This window comes from Enoplosus armatus, chromosome 22 (assembly GCF_043641665.1).
Source record: "Enoplosus armatus isolate fEnoArm2 chromosome 22, fEnoArm2.hap1, whole genome shotgun sequence".
NCBI lineage: Eukaryota > Metazoa > Chordata > Actinopteri > Centrarchiformes > Enoplosidae > Enoplosus > Enoplosus armatus.
In genome coordinates this window covers 16,013,537-16,036,159 of record NC_092201.1, presented here as the reverse complement: position 1 = coordinate 16,036,159, position 22,623 = coordinate 16,013,537, and the positions used below count along the sequence as shown (strand labels likewise).

Here is a 22,623-nt window from a genome sequence, read left to right as displayed (position 1 = left end):
ACTGCCCTTCTCCCTCTTGCCTGCAGGCGTCGCTGTTGAAGCATTTGAATGAGAACTTATCCCAATAAATGGCACTGAGATCCGGTAATGGTTCATTTCAAACCAATTACGGTTTCGTTTCTCCCTCTTGCCTCCCACAAATAGGAGGAGGAACAACCTCCTCTGTATCTTCCATACATCCGGAGCGTCGCAGGTTCATAATTGATTTTTATTTCATTGCAAGATTGTGAACAAAAGCTGATGTAAAGAACTAAAAAAGGGAACACGTGCGAGAAGTGACCACAGTGCTTTATTAGTCCGCGAAAAAGATGCCATCACACAGGCAGCTTCATTAAATCAACCCCTCTGTATCAAATATCACTTCAAAAATATACTCTAATAAAATATATTTGAGTCAGAATACGTGTGTGTGTGTGTGCACTTCACACCAAATGCTACTACCCAGACCTGGGAAATTAAAGGGAATTGAGGGGAAGTTATGGTATTTGTCAACATGGGTGCTACATTTTTGGCCATAGTCCTTCCTGATCCCCCTTTTCAAAAAAAAAAAAGAAGAAAATCCCTACAAATACAATGTTTTCATGACCGACCGTCGTAACGGAGAGACATCGGAGAATACGACACCCAGGCTGACAAATACTCGACTTCCCTTTAAGGCAATCAGCTGATGCAGTGTGTTTTGCTTTGACGGTGGCTACAAAACGGCTGTTTTGGAAGCGTGCACTTTCCCAAGTGATTGGATTATGCATCAGGAAAGCGTTTCTCTCCGTGCCTGGGCACCTCCCTTCCTTTTGCAATGCTACTCTATCTTTACATCGTGAATCAGAAACACACCACCACAAACTGCGTGTATATATGGGAACTGTCGGGCTCCCTGCACAGGCGCGGCCGCCAGCCTGCCGTGGTCCCTGGATCCGTCTTTTCAGAGCTCCGTCTTCCCGCCAGTCGCTGAGCTGCCGGCGGCTCCGCCCTCCGCCGCGGGGCTGGACTCGGAGCCGGACGCCTCTTCGGGCTGGAAAGCCAATGAGGCGGAGTTAATGCAGTAGCGTTTTCCCGTGGGTCTTGGTCCGTCGTCAAACAGGTGTCCCAGGTGAGCTCCACACTGAAACACCAAAGGCAACGGTTGCAAACTGTGATGACTCTGCCCCTGAGACACGCAGGAAAAGTACAGCTACAACATGTCAAACTGTTAGCGTAGCGCACCTGGCTGCAGGTGGTCTCCACTCTGTGCATCCCGTAGGAGAAATCATCGGTCTGAACGATGGAGTCCTCTTTCACGAGGTCGAAGAAGGACGGCCAACCTGAGGACATGGTATCGTATCGGGGGGGGGAATCGGCGTTAGCACACAGATCTGTCTCCGCACTCTCCCGACCAATCACGGTCGGCGTGAGGACCACAGTTTACATTCAGTACATTCAGAAAAGAAGGATTTCAGGCTTCAGAGATGTGACGTGCTCGGGTATAAAATACACCCACACTGGACGAAAGGGGGTCCGACTCACCTGATCCTGAGTCAAATTTAGTGTTCGAGCTGTAAAAAGGAAACAAAAACAAGTCAATTAGAAAGACATTGTTAATTACATGTTTTTTTTTTTTAAATTGTATATTTATATTGTATAAATACTCCTCGTATTATGGCTCCCAACATCTGGCAAAAAACTTTTCATGTCAGTCATGTTTCCATCACTTTCGGGGACACAGCTTACCCTAACTTCAACCTAAACCTAACCTTAACCTAACCTTAACCTTACCCTAACTTCAACCTAAACCTAACCTTAACCTTACCCTAACCTTAACCTAAACCTAACCTTAGTCTTCACCCTAAAATGTTATTATTTACATTATGGGGACGTGTATTTTGTCCCCATAAGGACGGCAAGTCCCCACAATGTGACTGTGTAAACAGATTTATGTCCTCACTACATTCGCAATACCCGTCCCCACACACACACACACACACACACACACCACAACAGTGGGGTTCTGCAGTTGTCCACACACAGAAGAAATAGAGCAGCTCTTACTTGAACAGCGGGGCCCCGCAGACAACGCAAGTGTAGGTCCCGTCATCTTTCTGGTATGTGAACTCTCCAGCGAAGGCACTGAGGAAAGACGGCTGCATTAGTAAAAACCGATGAACAGATGAGTGAAAGAAAAAGGACATGACAAATAAGAATACTCAACTAAAAGGAATTTGGAATGAAGGCTACAGATTGGAATCGCTGGCCGCCATCTTGCTGAGGTCAAAGTATGTAAACGGACTACAACGCGTGACCCCAGTGACGCGAGAGGGCAGGAAACGGTCGGGCCCGTCAGATCCCGCCCTACATGCATGACGCATTCAGGAGCACGTTCCGGGACGCCACAGCGACGACTGCCAACTGTACCCGAAAAGCTACGGTTAAACCGCTCCACAACCAGAAACCCACGGCTTACCAGGGCCATCCGGGACGCCATAAAACACACGCAGCGCAGCCTATAAGTCAGGGCTGCAGTCTGGCAACATGGACAAGCATATAGCAGCAGCCTATAATGTAAGAAGAGCAGTAAAGGAGGCAAAAAGGGACTACAGGAAGACAGTGGAACTACAATTCTAGGAGGGCAATCCCATTGGTTGAATTTCTGAGAATAAGGAACTTGAGATAATGGAACGTACCTTGAAAATATGGAATGTGGAAAGAGACTGTAGAGAACGGGATGCAATTTGAGAATATGGAACATAAATTGAGAACAGGGATGGAGCTCGACAGCACGGAATGGATTCCCGAGGAATGAAATTTGCCCAAAACGCATACGAAATCTGACCTGCAGCCTGTAAAATTTAAGGGCAAAAACAATTGGACTTTGAGGACGATCGGAGGCATGGCGGACAGCAGGTGGCTCCAGCAGCTCGCCCTACCTCTCAGTTCCTCTCTCCTGGGTGACATGGTACTGCGTCGGCGTGAGGCGTTTCCTCAGCTCCTCCTGAGAGAAGCTCACCGGCCACGTCTTCTTAGTCCTACGCGCTCCTGAGTGGCAAAAAACAAACAAAATATATATATATATTAACTAGGCAGGTCTTCCGATAGCGCCGGGAAGGCAAAGCATCATCATTAAACACTATTACACTATCCCTGAAGTCCAGCTATTCTTCTACAAATAAAAATGCACACACACATGCTCGGACAGAAACTTACAGACAAAAGCTTGCAGATATAAGAATGAGAAATACACGGTGCTTTCATTTAGACTTAAAGATGGCGGCGCACAAATGTTGGACATTAGTAAACGCACAGGGCACGCACATTTTTATTCAATGGTGTTTACTCGCGGAATGAAAAAAAAAAAAAGGTTGTCGCGACGTCACGAATGGTTTTGGAGCGCAGATTCAGACTTTTAAAATCGTATCCACCGAAAGGCTCGTTGGAAAGAGCCCCGCACACACTGGTATACTACATGGATTTATTTTTGCCCGGGTCGGGTCTAACCCTTTGCAAAGCGGCGGCAATAATAATGCAGGTATTGGTGCATGCAGTGCATACTGGTAGTATAGTTATAGCAATTTCCAATTTTTAACATCTTCTGGATGCAGCCTGCTGAGGTATTTAATTCTTTTTTTTTTCCCCACAGGGAACAATCTTATCCATAAATCTTACATGTGACACAATATGTAAACTAACTAATTTTGGCGGCGATATGCGACGTTCATTCACAGATACAGAGCTCTTTTCAGTGATAAAATACCAAATCTGTGTTCCAAAACCATTTCTGGACCCTATGACCACAGAGCCATGTCTCATTTGCGATTGTGGATTTTGGCAGCGATACGCCAATAATGGAGGGGGGGGGGGCTTTTATGAAAGCCGATGTTTCCCCTGGGCGCGTTTGGTTTGTCGCTGCCAACCGTTCAGGATAAACCCGGATAGTGATAAGTTGTTCGGGGCCTTGCGTTTTGTTTTTTGTTTGTTTTTTCGGACCCAATAAGTGGATCTCTTGAAGCCATTCAGTATCAACTCCTGAACGTCTCGCTGTGACACACACACACAAAAAAAAGAAACCTGTGAGCAACAAAACCCTTCAACATTCAGTGTGCATTTCTTAAAAACCAAAACCAATATCGGTGCATGCAAGCTGCCAGGAAGCCGAGCGGTGAATCAGTCTGATCATTCCGTTAGCGCAGCAGCAGCAGCAGCAGCAGCACGTGAGTAGAGCGACAGACCCAACTGACGCCGAACTCAAGCGAGATATGAACCATTTAAAAAATAAATAAATACATTTTAAAAAGTACCCAGCGGATTCTCTGACAAATAATGGCACTGATGTTTGTATCTCAGACCAGCAGGCCATGTGATGCACGTTTCAGCCGACTGCAGCAGGTGTAGACAAGTCGGTTTCAAAAAAAGTGGGGGCCTTTTTTCTATTTTACACTGAAAGAAATTCCACACCCGGAAGGCACCTTCAGCCTCTTCAGGTCTTGAATATCTGGAACCTCATTTTCACGTCTGATAACGCGCACACAAGCACAAATGTTGGCCTTGATTACAATGGCCCCAGTAATCAGTAGAAACATGCAGATTTTTAGTGTCTTTTTTTTTTTCCTATTCGTTTCTGTACAGTTTGAAAAAAAAAAAAAAAATCCATCAGCATACTTGATGCTCACTGTGATGTGATCATACAACAGATATAGGCATATAATTATGGAAGATTGAAAATGCCTATTTTGGCTAAATTAAAAACAAATCAAACTAAGAAATAAAGTGAGAGACAATACACTTTGTTCTATGTATTTGCTCGTATGCACTTCATATCATAATCAAATGAAAAACATATATTCATGGGACTTTAATTCAGCTATTATCAGCTATGTTAGTCCTACATTATCTACTTTAAAAGCAGTGCCGTTAACGTGGGACTTGAATTGTAGCTAAACATAACATAACTGCTGATATGCTGTATATATACTGAATAGCGTGTGGCTTAAAGTGTAAACGAGCAACATATTCATATTTCACAATAAAATGAAGAGTTGTGATGCCCGCCAATTGTTTTTTTTTTTTTATTAAGTTTTTATTTTATTTCCAAAATGTAAACAAAATAAGCAGCCCTTTTAATATGAGAAAATATTATATTAGTAATATTATTGTTACGATCTATATAAGATAAAGTATTTTGGTATGAAAAGACGCATTTAAAAAAAAAAATATTCAATCAAATATCCTGTATCATAACTACGTCTGACATTTGTAACAAACTAAACTGCTTGAGAATAGGTTACCAACTAATGCGGTATCTACGTGTATATATCTATATCTATGGGGGGGGGGTTAAATTTTTTAATCAAATCACTACACAGACAACGAAGTGAAGTGGTGTAATGCATTTCAGTGTTTGTCCAGCGGAGGGCAGCACACGCCTGCCAATACTAAACGCACAGCCCTCATCAGTCTCATTCGCTTTCATAGGAAATAGTGCAAAACAAATCAACTGTCCAATCACAACTCTAAGAAAATTACTGCAAGAAGGGACCTCATTATCAACACTTACCAAGAATTCAGCCAAGACGCTCCCTTTAAGTATCTGTGCAGCACGACGACAAGAGGCTAGATAACGGGGCCCCATTGAGATGTGTTTTTCCCTTAACGATGACATTGTTAAAATAAAACTGACGAGGTGAGGTAATGTCTGATCCAAGAATTCTAAGAATCTGACCAAGCATTCAGTGCCATAATTGCAGTAGCTGGACGTTTTTTGATACTCACTGCTTACAAGTACAAATCACTTTTTCATTAAAAAAGGTATTGAGGTCCAATAACCAGCCCAGTTCAGATTCGGTCCAATTTGGGAGCTCCCGAGCATCGTTCACTGCAAATGTTTCGATCGCCTGAGAGGACCGATCAAATTTAAGAAATGAGCGGAAAGCAGCTCACATCATTCTAAACACACACACACACACACACACACACACACAGTCTGGGACAATAAAGACATGCTGACACACCAGCCAGGTGTTAAGGCTTTAAGAGAGGTAGAGCACAGCAGGCACACAGCACCCAGTCAGTGGACCTGAGGGAAGACTGCAGGACCTCAGAGCTACAGGCTGGCTCTTGGTTATTAGGTGCAGCAGATTGAAGCCCGACATGGCGGCTGGAGTTTACCAACCAAACACCCCCCACCCCTCAGCGGGGCTACAACTGGAGGACTGGGCTGGATGAGAGGGGAGCAGACAGAGGGAGAAAACAACACGGATCAAGGTACTGAGCAGCATTAGAGACGAGATGTGGAATGAAAGCGCCGGTCATGGCGATCCCCCTGTTCATGCAGAGTTTGAGAGACAATGGTTAACAGGCAAGAGGAACATGGGGACACACACACACACCTGGAAAAACAAAAAGAACATGAATACCGTAACCTAATTTACAATCCACATATCGGCTGTATTGGAAACCGCCTACTACACTGGCAGTATGTACTGATTTGGCCAAAACGTAGCATGTTCCAAAACCGGGAAACCGGCTCAGCCTGGCGGGGCATACCGCAGAACGAATCAACTTGACAGTTTCATACTGCAGTATTGTAGTTCACAACCGCATACTGCATTTGTCGGCAGCATGTAGCAGGTGGTTCCGAACACAGCCATCCAGTGTAGTTTATGCACTTTCAGGTGGTCACGGCATTTATAAAATGCTGATTCAAATTACTCACAATTTTAAATTCAATAAAACCTGTACTCAGAAAGTCAAATCCAATTCATCTCCCCGACAAGAAGGCACACAGACAAAGCCAACCAACTAATAACACCAGTGTTATTAGTTTGAATGCTGAAAATATGGATTTCCCATTGGTTCATGAGTTCGAATAAATCGGTCCATAATGGTGCTTCGCCCCAAACTGCAGTTTCAACCGGAAATACTTTTGTGCAAACAAGATAGTCCCTTTGGTGATAACAAAGAGGATTTCATTTCAACAGAAAGAAACATAAAATTATTATTATTATTACTATTAGTAGTAGCAGTATTAAACAGAATATTGGAATTTTACATTGACAGACATAGAGACAAGTGAAGAGAATAGGTTTTCTTTGCAATATAGATACAGATGCAACCGGCTAACCAAGCTAGTTAGCGTTAGCCGATAGCTTTGCGCTTGCTATGCTAACGGTACCAGGACCCGCCGGGCTGTTCACCTGGGCTAACCTACGGACTGTGCCTTGTTGTAATGGTAGCTGTGCAGTCTTCTTCTGCAGGGCGTGGCCAGGAGCCAGGCGCAGCCGGGTTGCTGGTATAGGTGGGCCCGCGTAGTGTCCTCGGGTTCTCAGTCAGACCCACCCCTCGCATTGGTCTCAAATGTTATTTATTTATTTTCCCAATCAGTAAGCCTCTTATACATACACTGACGTTTCGGGCACGGCGCCCTTCTTCAGCATGTATTCTGAAACAAATCAGGTAAGCAGACTTCGGGTCTGGAAAGGTTATGGACCCCCCCCCTATTGGGATGTACTTGTTGTGCTGGTTGCGGTCCGAAATGTTCCCGTGGCAACAATAAAAAGTCAAATTGGAGCGCTGTCCTAGTTTTTCTTTTTCATTTTTTTCCAACGTCCAGTTCTTATACATACTACAAATCTGTTCAGTCTGGGTGAAGAAGCAAGGTGACGACTGATGTTTTCCGCGTATGCCATCTTTTTTTTTTTTTTTAAATGTGCACCACCTCCTCAAACAAAGAATGATCACGATCACAGCCGATGGACGAAAACATGCAAAAACACAGGCGAGTTCCTCCAGTAAGCACTACAGTCTATACATGGCCCTGTCGCATCTGCACACCTAAACACTAAAGCTGACAGGTTACTCTACCTAGAAGAGCAGCCGGCAGCGCAGGGCTGCGGCCCTGCACGAGGGCATGATGCAGGGCCACGAAGAGCGCGCGTCTGAGGAGGACAGCCATGAGACACACAGTCACACTGAAGAAAGAGAGAGAGAAAGAGAGAGAGAGAGAGACTGTGATTGTAATAATAACGGCTAGCTCGGCTTGTAGCTCATCCTTCTTCTCGTCAAAGTGTTGCAGCAGCTCTTGATGGCGCAGCGCACTCAAGGTACCAAACTAGCTCTCCGAATCCCTCGCCATCATTATTATTAGAGCTTGATGAGTCGGGGAGGGACTTAAAAGTCTGCTGTGCAAAGAGGCCTATTCCGTGTCGCAGAGATTTCACATTGGTTAAAAAAAAAAAGAGAAAAAAAAGAGGCAGCAAGCATTAGTGGTGTGCAAACCGTCTACCTGTGGAAGCTGCACATCAGAACAAATGAGACCAACAACAATCATAATAATAATAATAATAATTGAGTTCACTTCCTTCATTTAGCGCTGATAAGCATTTCAAAGTTGCACCCCTACTGTTCGTACTCTCATCAACACGACATAAAAGAATTGCATTTATTACCTCACAAAAACATTTGCAAAGCCCATTTCAGTTATTTAAAACCTGCACTAGTTTTCTTATATTATTATAGGCTAGACACATTAGGCTTACACCGTGTGGATGCAGTGCGAGGACCTGCTCGTTAAAACTCACACAGCCACTAGATGGAGGTGTTGTGTAATGTTTTTTTTTGTTTGTTTTTTTTTATAAATAGTTTTATAATGATGGAGATCAATATGATCAACTTTCTATTACATTATTTTTTTTTTATTTTACCCCCCCCCCCCCTCACGTGAATATACCAAAGGCTGTATTCTTAACCGCCTGCTACATACTACAGACAAACGTCACGTCACGTCACAGTACGCAGTATGAAACTGTCAAATCGAGTTGGAAGAAGAGAATACAACAAAATGAACTAAACTTTTTTTTGTTTGTTTTTAGCCATCTTCTTTTTTATACGCGCTTATTTCTCCCCTCAAATGTGTTCGGAGACAGATTTTGGCGGACCGCTGAGGTGAAATAAGTTAAAAGTTTACGTAACTTTAATGGCTAACCACCAACCACCGCCTGCGCTTTGCATTGTGGGAAACGGTAAGCGAGGTAGACCGGTCCGGTGCGTGCCGGAGATGTTTTCCGAGTCAGCACGACATCCGGGTGTTTTGGACTCACAGCATACAACATGCAACGTTTCGGTACGCACTGCTAGTGTAGCAGGCGGTTTCCAATACAGCCAAAATATTAGCTTCCTGACGTCAACACTTAAGATGGAGTACAAGGTATAGCCGAGGTTAAGAAAACCACGAAATGGGCGTCCTTTTCGCAACTCTTTACTCCCGCAACAGCGTAATTGCTTAACCCGGCTCGCCCATCACCAGCCACGCCATGTTGAAGCACAGGAAGTTGTTGTTAAGAAGTTAGCGTTTAGTCCACAAAATGCAAAAGACACTTCCATACCGGAGAAACGCAGCGGCAGGAGAGGCGCGACGGTGACGTGTTGCGTGTGGCGCCGGCGGGGATAGTCCAGTGTCGGCTCGGCACCCGAACTGGACCTAGAGCAGAGAAATACACACACACAGCCTTTAAAGGGTAACACGATCCGTACCGTTGACCGACCGACCGACTGTTTATGTGTGTGTGTGTGTGTGTGTACGGGCAGAATGACAGAGGACCCGCACATCTCCAAATATGGGCAGGACCCCGCTCCGTTTCCGTTTCGCCGTTCGATGAGCCCCGTCACGATGAGCATGATGCAACCGGACTACAACCGTGCCAGCCTACGCTTATTTAATTTAATTTAATTTAATTTAATTTAATTTAAACTTTTCTTCAACGCGAATAAAATACATAAACAGACGCTGATTCTATATAGTATCTAGAAACATGGGTGTAACACTGTTTTTTTTGTGTGTGTGTGTGTGTGTGTGGGGGGGGGGGGGCTTTATTAGTTTATTATTAGTTTAATCATCCTGTGCATCCGTGACAGCTGTCTTACTCTCTTACCCATAATCCCACTGGACATCACATGCTGTGGTAATTAATTAGGGATGCATTTTTGAAGAATAGTGACAGGTCAATCCGTGACGCGACGTTTCATGAATAATAATAGTTCGCTCACAACATAATAGCCTGAGAGATGAAAGTAGCTTCACCCAGACCAGTGTAAATGAATGGGTTAGCTTTAGCTTTAGCCAACGACAGAAACGCACAACACAGTTTAAAAACTCCTAATAAACCTTTAATTTGAGCTGTTTGTACAATTGACAAATTACATTAAAACATCTGTATATTTTTAAATGTCTGTAGTATTGTACACCCCCCCCCCCCCCCTCCCTCCCCACCCACCCACCCACCTTTCTGGCTAGCAGGTTAGGGATACTTGGTAACTCCAAACATACAACGCAATGCAAATAAAGCTGCATATAATAGTACATATTACAGTTATATCAATGTACAGTGTTTACATAAAGTACACCAGAGGAAAAGAATGCGTCCGCGAGGACACATTTTTACCAAAGAAAGAGAAGGAGAAAAAAAAACCAAAAACAAAACAAAAAGGTGGAGCACGGGCCTGGAGAAGTGCTGTCACGTCAAAACCAACATTTACATTCAGCCTCATTACAGTCGGCGTGGGCTGAGAAGCTGCAGGTGCACCATTCCCGCTGGAGACATACAAAAATAGATTGCAGCGATGCACCGTCGATTGGCTTATTTCTGAAAGTGTGTCACTTCATTTTGTCGCTTCGCACATCCTGACAATTGTTCGGAAGAGGACGTAAAGGCCGTTGAACCCGATGTCATGATGAAAATTAAAATACGACACGTCTGTAACAAGTCCAGTGACATTAAAATGGTACATCACCACGGCTGATTTAAAAAACAAAAAATAATAATAATAATAAATAGAGAGAAAGCATTTGGTTTAATATCAAAGGAAACTGCTACAAAATACCAAATTTGAAGATGTCAAAAAAAAAAAAAAAAAAAAAGAAATCTACCAAAACTACATCTATGACAGGCCATACTCACCCTTTAAACTGTTCCGACATTTCTTAAATCCAGGACATACTCCAGTAATGCAGTGCCAGTCTTAAAAAAGCACAAATTTAAGGCACAGTTGGGTTGTCTGCTGCAAACTGTCGCAGCAGGCGTTGAGCATTTGAAATGTGCATCATTTGTACAATTTCATACTGCAAAGACTGAAAACAACTTTCAATTCACTGCATAAAAATAATGAAGTCATGTCCGGCAACTCCTGGGGTTTTTGAGCGCGTTCTGAATACACAGGTGCTGTAAAAAATAATTTAAAAAACAAAACAAAAAAAACAATAACAAAAAAGCAATCAGGGATCCCTAAATTCAATATAGTCTCCTTAACAGGGGTTGGAATATTTGGAATTTTGTATTACACATAACTGTCAACGTCCTCAATGACATGAAGAGCGGTGGTGTCGTTACAAGAGGCTGACATGGTCAAACAGGACCGGTAGTGACAGAGTCAGGTTTCCATCATCACAGCAAACATCTCTGAGCACGGATTTTTAGAAGTGGACTTGAAACATCGCAAAGTCTGTGTGCTCCTTGGTGGCCGGGGGGGGGGGGGGGGTCTGTTGGTCATGTACACGGAGAGATGACAATACACACGCCACTCATTCAGAACAGGGTTCGGGAAACACAATTCACTGGCGGGGACGCACCCGCAGTGAAAATGACCCAACTTGAAAGAGGTAAATAACACAAATAATAAAGTAATAATAACGTGGGAATATATTGGGTTACATCTGGAGAAGAAAGCTTCAGGCGACACGCCCCGATTCTGTTATCCATCGCTCAAAAGCCCAGTTTGGGAGCGCTTGCCGGATGGCCATAACAAAAATCAAGGACAAAGGGGAAGAAAAGGCCATACATGGAATACATGGAGCAAACTACAAACACAGTGGCTGAGTCAACACCCTCACTCTTGCCCTGTTCTTATCAGCTGAACCCGTGTGTGTGTGTGTGTCGGTGCAGCCTCTTTGGGAGAGTTTGCCTCTGCTGTGGTAAGTGAGCACAGCAAGAAGAAGGTGAGCTCATGGTTTGCTTTTAATACAGAGGATGTCATAAAGCTTGCGCCACCGTTCACGTGTATTTACATCACGCCCCTGCCTCACTTGACTAAATAATAAGAATCAGAATAATAATAATAATAATAATAATAAGAGTACATCGAACATCTTCAGGAAATTAAAACACCCACGCTGTGGTACTGAAAGCTTACATAGACGCATACTCTGATACATGCAGCCATTTCCATACAGTGCCCAAATGAACTCCATCATGGCATCAGTTTGACTGTGGAAGAGAAGGAGGGAGAGTTGGAGTCCCTGCACACATCTTAAATACTCCCGAAGAACTTTGCTTCCTTGTTAAATCCATGACATTTCTAATACAAAGATTATAGAAAACAAACACTGCACCCCTAAACAGCGTCTCTTGCAAAGATCCTGTGTTGGGGAAAAAAAAAAAGAAAAAAGAAGAAAAACAAACAAAACAAAAACCTCTCCTGTGACACGGACTCGAGTCTTCCTCGTTATAAAGCAGTGAAGAAGGAGGAGCAGCAGCAGACTGGTGCCGTCATGCTGGGAGGGCACAGAGGAGAATGCTAAATTCGAACGCTAAATCTCATGAGAAGCCGGAGCAGTTGGCCGAGCCGCGGTGCTGCAGGCGGGTGTTCATGGCGCCCGTGGTGTTCAGGTGGAGACTGGAGGCCTTCAGGGGCGTGCTGCAGCCGTGGGCCTGTGGGAAGCGCTGGTGGTACCGGTCCAAGCGCAGGTACTTCACCGTCACCAGCTTACCTGTCAAGAGTGTAAACACAGCGAGGCTGTAAAGGCGGACTAGCGAGTCGATCATGAAGGCGCTGAACGTCTCATTTGGCCGCTTGTTAGCAACCGCCTTTTTAAATACACTGAAAAGCTTCAAAATTCACAAGTGGGGGTATCTACTGACGTGTTTTACGTTGGACAACAACACATTTAAATATCTTAAGCTTGTGTGTAACCACAGAGCTTATTTCAGGCATCTAACCAAAAACCCACTGACTTCCAGACGAGGGGACCAGAAGTGTAAAAAGTGCTAACTCGCTTCCGGGGTTTCAGGACTCGTTCCCGCAGCACTCTATTCCTCCCACGTACAAGTACTGTTATCTGCGCAGTGTTGGAGATGATGGGTATGTTAAAAATAACACGAGGAGCGGTGTAGGTGTGGGCGCATTGCTGCGAGGGAGAAGTTAAAATTACAATCCAGACAGTCCCGTTCTGACTGTTGTGCAGCCTCCAAAACGCTGCTCGCAACTCCTGGAGGAAGTATTCCAACTGGACTTCCTGGATCGTATCATCATCCTCTCACCCGCGCCCGCAGCAACGCGCCCACATCGACAGTCCCCTGGTTGTTTTGTTGCTGCTCTAAATGTAAGTGTCATTAAGTGTGTAATTTACCATCAAACCAGGAGCCATGAAGTGCCTTGAAGGCTTTCCCTGAGTGCTCTGCAGAGAGACACTTCACGTAGACGCAGCCCTGTGGAGCGGGAAGCAGGAAGAAAGAGTGTGACATCACTGCAGCTGACAGCATGGAGGCGTGACGTCAGGGCGGGAAGCTCGAACGCTGTTATCGCGTTGTACTGCCGTTCGGGAAGCGGCGAAATGATAGCGGTTTGTCAGGTGCCCTACAATCATACGGCTTAAAACCTGGAACACAGCAGCACCACGTGATAACAGCGCTTGAGCTTGACGCCAGAGGAAAATGGCCGCCCTGTGCGAATGCGGTCTTTAGGACAGAGCGTACCTCTCGGGAGTTCTTGTCAACAGCGATGTGGACGATGCCGTCGTTGTCGTTGCACTTCTCCAGGATGGCCTCGTGGATGGCTAGATCCCAGTTCTCCCCCACCTCCCTGAAAAAAAAAAAAAAAAAAAAAATTACAAGGGAAGTTACGAGCAGAAAGTCAAATCATGGGGAAAATACTGAAGTCTGGAGGTGCGTCAAGCAAAGCGGCGGAGACGTGTACTCACATGACCGGGTCAAACATGTTTCTGATCTTCAGACATGGAGTCAGGCTGTTGGGAGGTGAATTCCTCCGGTCCAGAGGGAAAGCTGGAGAGGGGAGAGACAAAATCCCGATGAGCCGGTGATTACGTCCCAACACGTAACTGGCTCGGTGCCACTGGCAGGCAACGGTGAGAGCGGGTTTTCACTAGTTACCTTTTCCCTGCCAGACTTTGGAGGGCATCAAGGAGGTCTTGTCACAACTGAGAGACGGCTGGATCCACCTCCAGACCAGGAAGTCCGCGCCACCAATCCTCTGAGTCTCTGTTCGAATCCTCGACTCGTTGGCCGAGAGAAAACTCGTGGCCCGCTCCCAGATCTTCTTCATTTTCTTCCTGTAAAATATCAGATGCACCCTCCTCAATTGATAGATCAACAGATTGAATGGGTGGCGCTGCAGGGACGACGCATTTTTTGTAGGCAGACCCGGAAGTTGGCATCGTCCCGGTTCCCTCGGCAAAAAGCCAATTGGATTTTTCCATGGCATTTTGGATTATTGCAGAAAGCAAAAGTTTATGATACTTGAACGTTTTGCTCAGCGAGATAATCTTCACTAATGAACACCACTTTTATGATTTTTGAAATGTAAATAGCCAGAAGTAAAAAGCTAACGTTAGGCTAAACGAGGGAACCAGAAGTGTAAAAATGCAAACGCATTTTCCGGGTTTTAGGACTCATTCTTGCAGCATTCTCAATGAAACAATTCTGAAGCACAAGGAAATAAAATCAGTGCAACGAACAGTGAAATGCTGTGAATGAGCACAGTTTTAGTTTGAAGCAGAGGTGTTTTTCTTATTTCAGATGAGTCTGTAAAATGTGTGTTCATTAAGGGTTGTTCTCCTCTACACGTGAAAAACTGCATTGCTCATCAGCCAAGACATATATTTCCAACTTTCATTCATTCAGCAAAATTGCTTTACATACACCACTGGAGTGAATGAGGGATTTAAGTGAGTAACTCACAACTTAATGTCTGGTTGTGTGCTGTTAGACTGGGCATAACGGGCGGCACAATTTATACACATCTTACTTAGTTCAATAAATGATGAAATGAATGAGATTTATATCTGGGGAGCTGCAGGGCTGAGCCGCTTAGTAAGAAGAACTTGTGTCTCTTCGGGCCTCCGCCACCATGACTTCCCAGCTCACAATGTACGGATTCAGATAAGAAAGATGCGGCAGTGTTTGGTACTGACCGGTCCTGAGGCTGAACCAGGGAGTCTCTGACGTGGGGGATGGGCAAGTAGGGCTGCAGGTCCTGGTTCTCTTGGCAAGCCTCGCTGTGGCTCCTCAACACATCTGAACGACGACGACAACACAGTTAGACAGAACGAAGGATCGACATCCTCCACCACGCGACAGTACCAATGGTCAGCAGGCTCATTTATACGCATACATGTGGTGCTTTGCATTGACCATTTATGGTTGAATGTGGGCGTGCAGAGGGCCGGACATGAGGCTGGCCCACGTGCGCAGTATGTAGCATAGGATTTACATATACATAACTGTATGCTTTCTCGATGTATTTGTTTTCTCACTTCTGACAGGACGAAATGTTAAAATTTTCCAACCAGCGATTGCCGATATATTTGGTGTGTGTGTGGGGGGAGTCCCCACATAAATTAGCCTTCACCTTATCCGCTGACATTCGTGGCCTTTAATGTGGAAATGTAATCTTACTGAAACATTACAGCTTATGGGCTACTCAACTAAAACTCAATAAATAGAGTCCGATGGCGTCGGATGAAGGCCGCCTCCGCTTGCAGCCTCCAAATGAACAAACAAATAAGTACAGTTTTTGGTCTAGTTCGCAAATGTGATTTGTGAATGGACTTTTTCAGCACCAAGCGATCGAGACGTGGGGCTGTTTTCTGTAAGCAGACACATTCGCGCCTTACCGATGATCCTCTCCACCATGTCGTACATCTGCCGGGTCTCCTCCTCCTCTCTCCTCCAGCGATACTTCATGTAGCAGACCACGCTCCACACACAGCCTACCACTGCACATGGAGAGACACACACACACACACACACGCGGAGACACGGGTTCAAAACACAAGTGCTGAAAGGACGCCCGGATGGACTTGTCATGGTTTAGATAACAGACAAGCGCAGGTCAGGCACTTTCTTGGTCCATTCCTTGGTCACTTCATTTGATATTATAGTACACTTTATTGTATAGTTTCTATGTGCGTGTATTTTGCACTGTTTGATAAATGCTTAACTCGGTGAAAGTTAACACATTAGCAGACACAAGATGCGTTCAGGCGCAGCGTTGAGTGCTATATTGAGTGTTACATTCAGTCGTCATTAGTGACACTGGCAGTGCGACTGGAACAGGTGAGGGTGGACTAGTCAATCACGCGAATTCGCGGTGATCTCCGCTCCTCATGTTTCAGGCCTGCCGTCGGTTGTGTGGCCCTGCTTATCTCACCGACTGCGATGAGGAAGACTCTGCTGATGACGGTGAGGAAGGCTCGCCGGAAGCGGCACGTGAAGGGCATCTTGGGATGCGTGGACTCCAGCCGAGAGACCTCAGACACGTCGGCCACTGGATCATCGGCTACCTGGCCAATCAGCCTGCGCACACGCGCGCACACACACACACACACACACACACACACACAGGGTGAGTACAGATGTCACACGGGAGGCTTGTGGTCAGCGTGAACACTGTTTGGTGCATTACCTTATCCCAACATCCTGGCCTGTCCGGACGATCCACTCCAGAGAAGTATGAACGAAGTCTCCAAACTCCTGATTCTGAGCCTGAAACAAAAGACGCATGACACCGACAAATCAGTTTTTGGAGGCTCGTGGTGGTCTGGCTCCAAACTAAGACGCATGTCGGTTTTCCTTTTAAAGCAGTTTTTGGAACAGGCTATGAAATCTTTATCTGCCTCTGTGACAAAAGGCTACATATCTATCATCCTGGAGCGAGAGTGAAAATCGAATCTACACCTTTTAAAAAGTTGCTCCACCCTACAGGGGGAAAAAAAAATGCAAATCCCGAGAGTTTCAGGGCCATCGTGAACCACAAGCCTTATTGTGCAGTGTGAAATCTCTACATACACACAGCAGTGATGCTCAGTCCCTGTTTCAGGTGTGGACGTACCAGTAAATACGCAGAGGCCTCCTCCATGGACAGACTCCTGTTTGGATGCTGCTGGTCTCCGCAGTCATGCTGGCCTGCAATCACAACGTCGCTGATGAAAAGGAGCACGCTTCCGCTAACCGCTTGTATCGTCACAATGTGTCTTCACATCCTTGTTTGTCTACTGATTAGTACTCGTGTTTACACGAGAGGCCCAAGGAACGGGCAGTTTGTATCACAGGAGATTCGAAATATTGGGACAGTAACCATACACGGAATGTCAAAGTACTGGATCATTTCAACAGGGTGCGATTTGAATGAAGTATGAGAGTTCTCTGGATCAGGAACTATCTATCGAGACATTATCACTTGGGTATTGGTCAATTATTCTGTTTTTATTACAACATTAAAAGCGGCTGTCACCAGCGCTGTCTGGTTGAGGACCTCTCCGGCCCATAGACTGCTGCAGGAATGGGTCCTAAAACCCGGAAGTGAGTTAGCATTTTTACACTTCCGGTCCCCTCGTCTGGAAGTCAATGGGTTTTTGGTTAGATGCCTGAAATAAGCTCTGTGGTTACACACAAGCTCAAGAGATTTCAATGTTTAGTTCTACGACATAAAACACTTCAAAAGGGCAGTCGCTAACAAGCGGCTAAATGAGACTGCAGAGGTTGTTAATGCAGAAAGTCATCTACTCACTAGTGCCGCCTTTACAGCCTCGCTGTGTTTATACTCTATATCTATCTGTCTATATATCTATATCCATCTATAGTCTCTTAAAAGTGAAGCTCAGCGGTGGTGACGTTGAAGTCATGCGACCATGCTGCCTTTACAGCCTAACGCTTTTTACTTCTGCCGATTCCATTTACGCTTCACAAAAATAGGTGGAGATGATCTCGCTGAACAAAACGTGTGAGCGTCATAAACTTTCGTTTTGCCACGGAGCTTATTTTCTGCAATAATTCAAAATCCTGTGGGAAAATCCCGTTGGCTTTTTGTCGAGGGAACCAGGGGCGATGCTAACGTCCGGGTTGGCCTACCAAAAAAATACGTCATCAGTAAATATAAATACTAACACTAGATGAGAGAAATATATATCAAAAGAAAAATAAACACAAGCATGGACCAAAAATCGCGTATGAGGAAAAATAAACCTTACATAACATACTACATTATAGCTGCTTAGGCTAACCTACATCTATCTACCCATCCTGGCTTGACAGGCAGTTTCATTTGAATGCCTATGATGAATATAAATAATGATTTATCTAGTAGGAGTAGCTTAAACAAAGATGTTGTATGGTGAAAAAATTGGGAACACAGCTCTACAGTCGGCCAGTCAGTCGGCCAGTGGCCACAGAGTGCAGTGCAGGGAGTTAATAGCTACCAGCGATGAGGGCCAGGTGGTCATGTAGATTAAGCAGCAGCTTTAGGATCAGGTCCTTCTCCGCCTTGTCCTGCAGACAACAAACACTTAGTGAACACACTCTACCAACAGAACTGATGGCACTTTGGTTAGCTGGGGTGGGGGGGGGGGAAGGCTCGAACGGAACACCTGAATGGAAGCAAAATATTACAATCTAGCAGGGACGTCCCGATCAAGTTGTTTTTGTCCCGATACGAGTCCAACGCATTTACTTAAATGTTGATTAATTAATGAGAAACAGCTGTAGCTTCATCTGACACACCTTGTTTTTCACAAGGTACTTGATCCTTGACAACGGCTGCAGAAAGCACTTTGACGCGATGTTATCACAGCCCAGGTCTTAATTCTACCAAAAAACATTTGAAACACCTCCCAGCAAAAGTGCTTTCTGGCTTTTAAGGCAATGTGCACATCGCAACAAAAGATCAGAAGCTTGAAGGGTAACGCTGCCTTTGGGACAGCTCGCCTCAGCATGGCCAGGAGAGCAAGTGCCCTTCATCACCATGGCAGCACTCCAAGCTGTGTCCACTGCTCACATCCACTGCGCTTCCAATTTATCCAGGTTAAGAGTACACATTGCACTTCCTGCACTCGCAGATTGCAGATTTAAAAGAGAGGAGAGGGGGGTCAGGGGACAATATCTACTTACATAAGAGGCGTCAAACGCGCTGCCAAAAGGGTGGCTCTTAACTGCAACAAAGAAAGAAAGGAGATACAGTCAGGAGACAGCCCCACTGTAAACATGACACTCGACACATGTAAGGGAACAAGCAGGATTAGTAGAAGGAAATACTTACATAAATACTACACTGGACACAGCACGACGCAAACTGTTTACACTCAAAATGAGACATCTACTCCCCACTTTCCCACCAAACCCCACGCATCGACACGCAGTATAACTCGCACCTATTATTCAAGGAAACGCCATCGTGGCCGTGCAACTCGGGAGCCTCGGAGCTTCAACTTTGATGCCATTTCTCGTGGCGAACAAACACTAGTGTGGTAATGCGACGTTCGCGAGCTCATGACACGGTGGAGAATAATAGAAAGCCCCTGTGTAATGTAAAGCGACCCGACAAACGCGATGAAATCCACAGTAATGTTAGAGGTTGTGGATGTGGAGGTTTTAGGGCATTCAAATGATTGATGACCACCACCACCCCCCCCCCCAAACTAATACTTTTTATATTATTTGTCATAACAGAATTATTCTATTCTATATTCTCAAACCTTTCTTTTTGTTTCCACAATATTGCTACTTTGTTGGCAGTGTGATGACATTCTTAAAAATCAGGGTTTTAGTCTTTTTCAACACTATTAAGCCATGGATTCATCGATTAAAAAGATGCCATGTGTGAGTTTACTAGTTAACATCTTTCGTTGAAATTATTCAGAATTGTAAAAGATAAGAATGGCAACGCTTATGTGAATCACGGACCTTTTATGACCCCGTTATGTGAGCATTATCATTGCAGGTAAATATTATTTGCCACTGTGGATAATCTCCCCAGCGAAGTCTGGTGAAGCGGATTCTCTGGAAGTCTGCAGAAAAGTGCCTTCAAGACTCCTTGTGCACTTAATGAATCGTGTGGATTTGGGATCTCTTGGCCCTCACAGACTTCCGGTAAGTCTGCAAGTGAAGGGGAAGTCTGGACATTTGCATTCGTCATAAATGAAGGTGGACAGGTGAAAGTTTGGGCCAGCAATGAGCCACTTGATCAAAAAGACATCATAAACGACACCATCTAGAGTCTGTTTGGGGGGGGGGGGGGGGGGGCAGGATTGGACCGACGTTTCTTGGAGGGGTTACGTTCCTGTCAGATGGCTAGCCGTCGATGGCAATTACCACGCAGATCGAGTGATTGCGCCTGCAGGAGAGATGCTCCAGGGGTTTGCATTTGTTGGCGAGATATCGTCACTGGTAACGAGAGGTGACGCCACTGGGAGCCAGGCGAGCGGCGTGCGGATTCTACTTTGCTCAGTCTGTCTGGCTGCATAGTTGGGAAGCTAAGCGCTGGCTGGCCAGCCAAGCTGCCAGGAACGCCAGGCTGATGTCTTGTCAAGGAACACCAGCAATGGGACAGTTCATGGGACATCTTTGAAGTAGTCTTTTGATATTTTTGTGGAACTGTTTTCTTTTAGCATTTGAGCAGAAAAATTGTTTTTTTTTTTATAAAATAAAGGGTTTCTTTGCCATGAGGGTGTGTTGGGGGGGGGGGGGGGGGGGGCTCTGTTTACATGAAGCATCACTCTTTCAATCACTGTGGAGGGGATGCAAACCCCCATCACCATGCCAAATGGGGTTAGATTTCTACTACACACCTGCTTTAAATTGTCAGAAGACATATTTTACACTCTCTGGGCATTTAAACAATCGAAAAGCTTCCAATAGCACATCTTGTTTGATACTTACTGACTGCATCCACCTCCGAGGATCCAGAGCCCCTCATCCTAAGGTACATGAGGCCGAGCAGCAGAAAGAAGAGGCAGGCTGCCGTGAGCAGGAACATGGACAGGTAGTGAGCGCTGAAGCTACCAGAGGAGGCCACCTCTTCCCGTTTGAACTGCTGGAGCAGCTCATCCTCCGGGACAGACAGCTTCTGCTTGAGCACTGCCTGGCTGTACGAGTGGTTGGGATTGGCGGTGTGATTGGAGTGGTTGCCCCTGTAGGTCTGGGACAGGCTGCTGTAGTTGGAGAAGCGCGGTCTCAGCCCGATGCTGAACCTACCGGCGCTGCCGCTTCTGGAGGCTCCGTGGTCGCCGTCGACGTGGTTGTTTTTGCCGGCCTCTGCTCCGTGGTTCTCGGCGAGGGACACGTAGATGGACTTCCTGGAAAAGTTGTGGCTCCGCGAGCCTCCAGATGAGTCCGATTCCCTTCTCTTTGCCTCGTCTTCCTCCCCCTCCTCCCTCCGGCTTCCCACCATGTTTAGACTCTCAGACGGGTTAACCTCTCTGGCTACCCCTCCCGTCTGAGACCCTCGGCCGACTCCGTGGGAAGGGAACGACGCTTTCGGGTGGCTCCGTCTAGGCTCCAGCCTATCCCGCTGTCGGTCTCCGTCACCAAGGCCCCCAACCTCCTCCTCGTCCGAGTCGGAGTAATCTCCGGCTAGCTTGCTAGTGTTCAGGCGAGACGCCCCACAACCATTCAAAGAGCGAGAGTTCTTCTCCGTGTCCCCCCCATAATCGTCCTCGTCCCCCGATTCGTCGTAATCCCTCCCTTCCGCCTCAGGGCTGGATCTGACGCGAACTCCCCAGCCCAGCGAGACACTTCTCTGTCCGTCCGGACCCGGGGAAGAATTGTTGCTATTTAGCGTACTCGTAGCGCCATACTGACTCTTGATAGCCACACTCGGCGTTAGAACAGGCCTTGTCTTCGGTTGCTGTTGGAAGCCAGAGCTTCGGTCTGCCCTGCCGCTGTGATTGAGGCCCTTTCTTTTCAATGGAGTTTCAGCGTCAGACTCGTCGGAGCTAAAGCCGAGGACGGAGGACTTCCGGCCCGGTCTCCTGCTAAAGCTCAGGTGCGTGACGTCATGGCTGGCTGGCCTGGATCCCCCCGTGTTGCCGCCGCCAGTGGTGCTGTTGATGGCCCCGCTGCTACGGGTTTTACCCGACCTGGAGCCCCGCTGCTGTTGCTCTTCGCGAAGCTTCTTCAATTTCTTCAGATACACCGGACGAGTGTTTTCGGTTACCGGGCCTGGAGTGAAACCAAAGCGCTTTAATTCGGAGAAAAGCTCCTCATCCGTTAACTGCGTTGACGCCATCTTGGACAAAACTCTCGGAAAAGGTTGTGTAACGGAAATGACGTAGGGGTGAAGTGGCAGTAGATCAGCTGGGCTGCGTTCAAAATCAACAGCACGCTGTTTAGAAACGATAAAGCTCAAGTTGTGAGGAAATTCTTAGATCTAAACCCTTTCCTATTACAAAAGAACAAAGAATATCAAATGGCAATATGCCATTCCTAGTGTAATTACAGCTGATGACTCTGAGCTTCTTTTATACAAACTTGTTATTTCCAACAAATTGGGAACTGCTCAAATTCAGTCAAATTTAAGATATAGAATTCAGACCTGAACACCCAAACACATGAACCAAGAGTCTGCAGCTGGCTTTTCCCAGAACTGTGAGATTGG

The 22,623-nt window shown here is 45.9% G+C and overlaps 2 protein-coding genes across 3 annotated transcripts; both read right to left on the bottom strand.

Annotated features, from left to right (window-relative positions):
* Positions 1 to 269: 269 nt before the first annotated feature.
* On the bottom strand, positions 270 to 9,439 carry msrb3 (methionine sulfoxide reductase B3). 2 transcript variants are annotated; one of them, XM_070928967.1, is made up of 7 exons: positions 9,351 to 9,439; positions 7,831 to 7,937; positions 2,901 to 3,009; positions 2,026 to 2,103; positions 1,504 to 1,532; positions 1,204 to 1,301; positions 270 to 1,102 (listed from the first exon to the last, which is right to left on the bottom strand). In XM_070928967.1, exons 2-7 carry the CDS (start codon positions 7,919 to 7,921, stop codon positions 923 to 925), a joined length of 585 nt encoding a protein of 194 aa, XP_070785068.1. In that variant the 5' UTR covers positions 7,922 to 7,937; positions 9,351 to 9,439; the 3' UTR covers positions 270 to 922. The 2 variants fall into 2 exon arrangements, with proteins under 2 accessions (XP_070785068.1, XP_070785069.1); XM_070928968.1 differs by lacking the exons at positions 7,831 to 7,937; positions 9,351 to 9,439 and adding an exon at positions 6,044 to 6,156.
* Positions 9,440 to 12,554: 3,115 nt separating this feature from the next.
* Positions 12,555 to 22,254, bottom strand: lemd3 (LEM domain containing 3). Its single transcript, XM_070929188.1, has 13 exons — positions 20,907 to 22,254; positions 19,140 to 19,180; positions 18,452 to 18,521; positions 17,086 to 17,159; positions 16,660 to 16,739; positions 16,405 to 16,550; positions 15,869 to 15,970; positions 15,167 to 15,269; positions 14,127 to 14,305; positions 13,937 to 14,018; positions 13,713 to 13,818; positions 13,367 to 13,445; positions 12,555 to 12,727 (listed from the first exon to the last, which is right to left on the bottom strand). The coding sequence occupies exons 1-13, from the start codon at positions 22,252 to 22,254 to the stop codon at positions 12,555 to 12,557; spliced, it is 2,583 nt and encodes an 860-aa protein (XP_070785289.1).
* Between the last annotated feature and the right edge of the window lie 369 nt (positions 22,255 to 22,623).